General features: G+C 40.2%; 1 protein-coding gene across 1 annotated transcript in view; it reads left to right on the top strand.

Annotated features, from left to right (window-relative positions):
• Window positions 1–565, top strand: part of Med14 (mediator complex subunit 14) — a gene marked incomplete at its 5' end in the record, with an annotated part of 83,124 nt that extends 82,559 nt beyond the window's left edge. Inside the window, one exon of the mRNA XM_031372068.1 lies at window positions 3–565. Coding sequence (XP_031227928.1) covers window positions 3–74 — 72 coding nt within the window. The remainder of the gene's footprint in view (window positions 1–2) is intronic.
• Window positions 566–2,098: the final 1,533 nt, after the last annotated feature.

Here is a 2,098-nt window from a genome sequence, read left to right as displayed (position 1 = left end):
TTGCTGCGCCAATGATGGTCAGCAACATTCTGAAGAGGTTTGCAGAGATGAACCCTCCACGACAAGGTACATGAGCAGTAGATGGTATTTTGTTGCATATATGTTATAACACTTCCTTTGAGAGAGACCTCCCTCCCATTCCCTCTCTTATCCCTCCTCCCCTACACTGCATCTGAATTCTAGTACTAGTACTCTGTTGCCATGGCCCTCTTAGTGTCTGCCTGTCGCTTTCTTTCTTTCTCACTGGTTCTTCATTTTTGTCCACTTCTCTGCTGCCTGGACTTCATTTTTGTTAGCAAATTACTATTGGGACTGAGCCAGTTGCCAATGTCAGAAGCTTGTATTTATAGCACACATTGCCACAAAGCCCTAGGTTAGGATGATAGAATTTTCCGTGGCTGAGAATGCCTGCCTTGCCATCATTACCTGCCACTCTGTACATCACAAAGTTGGAATGCATGTTGGTTTCTCATACTCCATGGTTCGATCATGAATAGAATACTATTATCAAAAGTTGTGTATCTTCTAAATGTTTTGTGAAGAATAAAAGCTGATACAAATGGCATCACTGCTTTTGGGCTTCTTATGTAAGTGTCAGGCGGGTGCAAGTGAGCCTTTCCCTGAGTGCACAGTGAAGCTCTGAGACTGTACATTTCTGAGGAAACCAGAGTGTTTCTTGACAGCTAAATGAGATAAATGAGATACTTAACATGTATGTGACTCCTGGCAATGCCAAATTTGAGGTTCTAAAACATGAAGCTCAGCAAAGAGAACTTTTCTTCAATTTTGTTCATATCTAATATTTAGAAACTTTAAGTGAATGTTCACTCATGCCTAATGCTAAGGAAGTCCTCTTTATAGCCTTAGAATAGCTCGCAAACAGAATTATGGTAAATGAGGAAAAAGCTGTTCTCTGAAACATTTTAAAGTATCACAGTGTCAAAAGTTCTAGGAATCCTGAGGAAAAAAGGAGTTTTTCAAAGGTGTCTGTTCCCCCCTTCCATACCTAGATAAGTTCTTGCTTCAGTTTCTAAGGAATACACTGGGCAGTAGAGAACAGTGTGCTTCAGTTGTTAGGATACTTCTGACAGACTTCTGCTTTCATTCTTTAACTTTCTCTTCAGCTGAGAATAGGACCTCAGGAATCAAAATTTAAAGCTACTACAATTCTCAAGTTAGCAGTCCAGTAGAACTCGGATGGTAAACATAATTCCTTCATATAGATAACTTTTTAAAGTATATCCTATCCTCTGGAATTGAAAAATTAAAAGGGAAATGATTTGATCCTACTGCGATCAAGCAAATTTTCTACCTATCAGTGAAAGTGTCAAAAAAGTGTGTATGCATGTCCCTGTGTGCACAGGCATGCATACACACACATGCACTTGCACGTGCGCGTGCACACATACTCTCAGTTTGTTACGAATTGGTAAGGTATGGTGGGGGTGCTTTTTTCCTTTGTTCCTTCTTTGGTTGGGCAAACTTTTGGATTTCCTTTGTCCTTTTATCTGTACCCTCATTTTCTAGTGCTTGAAGCAAAGGCTGGCAGTGACTTGCACAGGAACACAGTGTCCTGCCCTCTGACGGGCTATAATTCATATGAGGGGTACCCTATCAGCCATCAGTAGTGTCAAAACATGTTCTAGCAGGAAGGATCCAGTTTTGCTTTATATTGGAGGGGGAATTGTGAGGATGAGGTGTGAGTTGTACCTCCACAAATCGAGTTTTTAGATCCTTGCACTGAAGTATCTCAGCTTCCTTGCCCTTCTCCCACAGTGCAAAAGTTCTGAAGGAAAATACTAGCTTGGTTCAGTCGTGTTACACCTTGTAATCTCTACCCATGGAGGCTGAGGCAGGAGAATTTTGAGTTCTAAGCCAGTCTGGGTTATATAGTGAAACCATTCGTTGTCTCATAACAACTAAAAAGGAAAGAAAGGGGGAAAAATAAATAAGCTTAAATAAATCTTTTCTCCTTTGAAAACAGAAACAAAACCTCCATTATTTTTGTATTTAATTGACTTCAGTCTTAATGTATAACTTTAGAAGTCAAATATTTCCTTGAAGCCAACAATCTCCAGGAGCTGTCATAGACCGTCAT

The sequence above is a fragment of the Mastomys coucha genome, chromosome X, assembly GCF_008632895.1.
Source record: "Mastomys coucha isolate ucsf_1 chromosome X, UCSF_Mcou_1, whole genome shotgun sequence".
In the NCBI taxonomy this organism is placed as follows: domain Eukaryota; kingdom Metazoa; phylum Chordata; class Mammalia; order Rodentia; family Muridae; genus Mastomys; species Mastomys coucha.
Note: the sequence above shows the minus strand (reverse complement) of the source record. Positions and strands in the feature narration are given on the sequence as shown.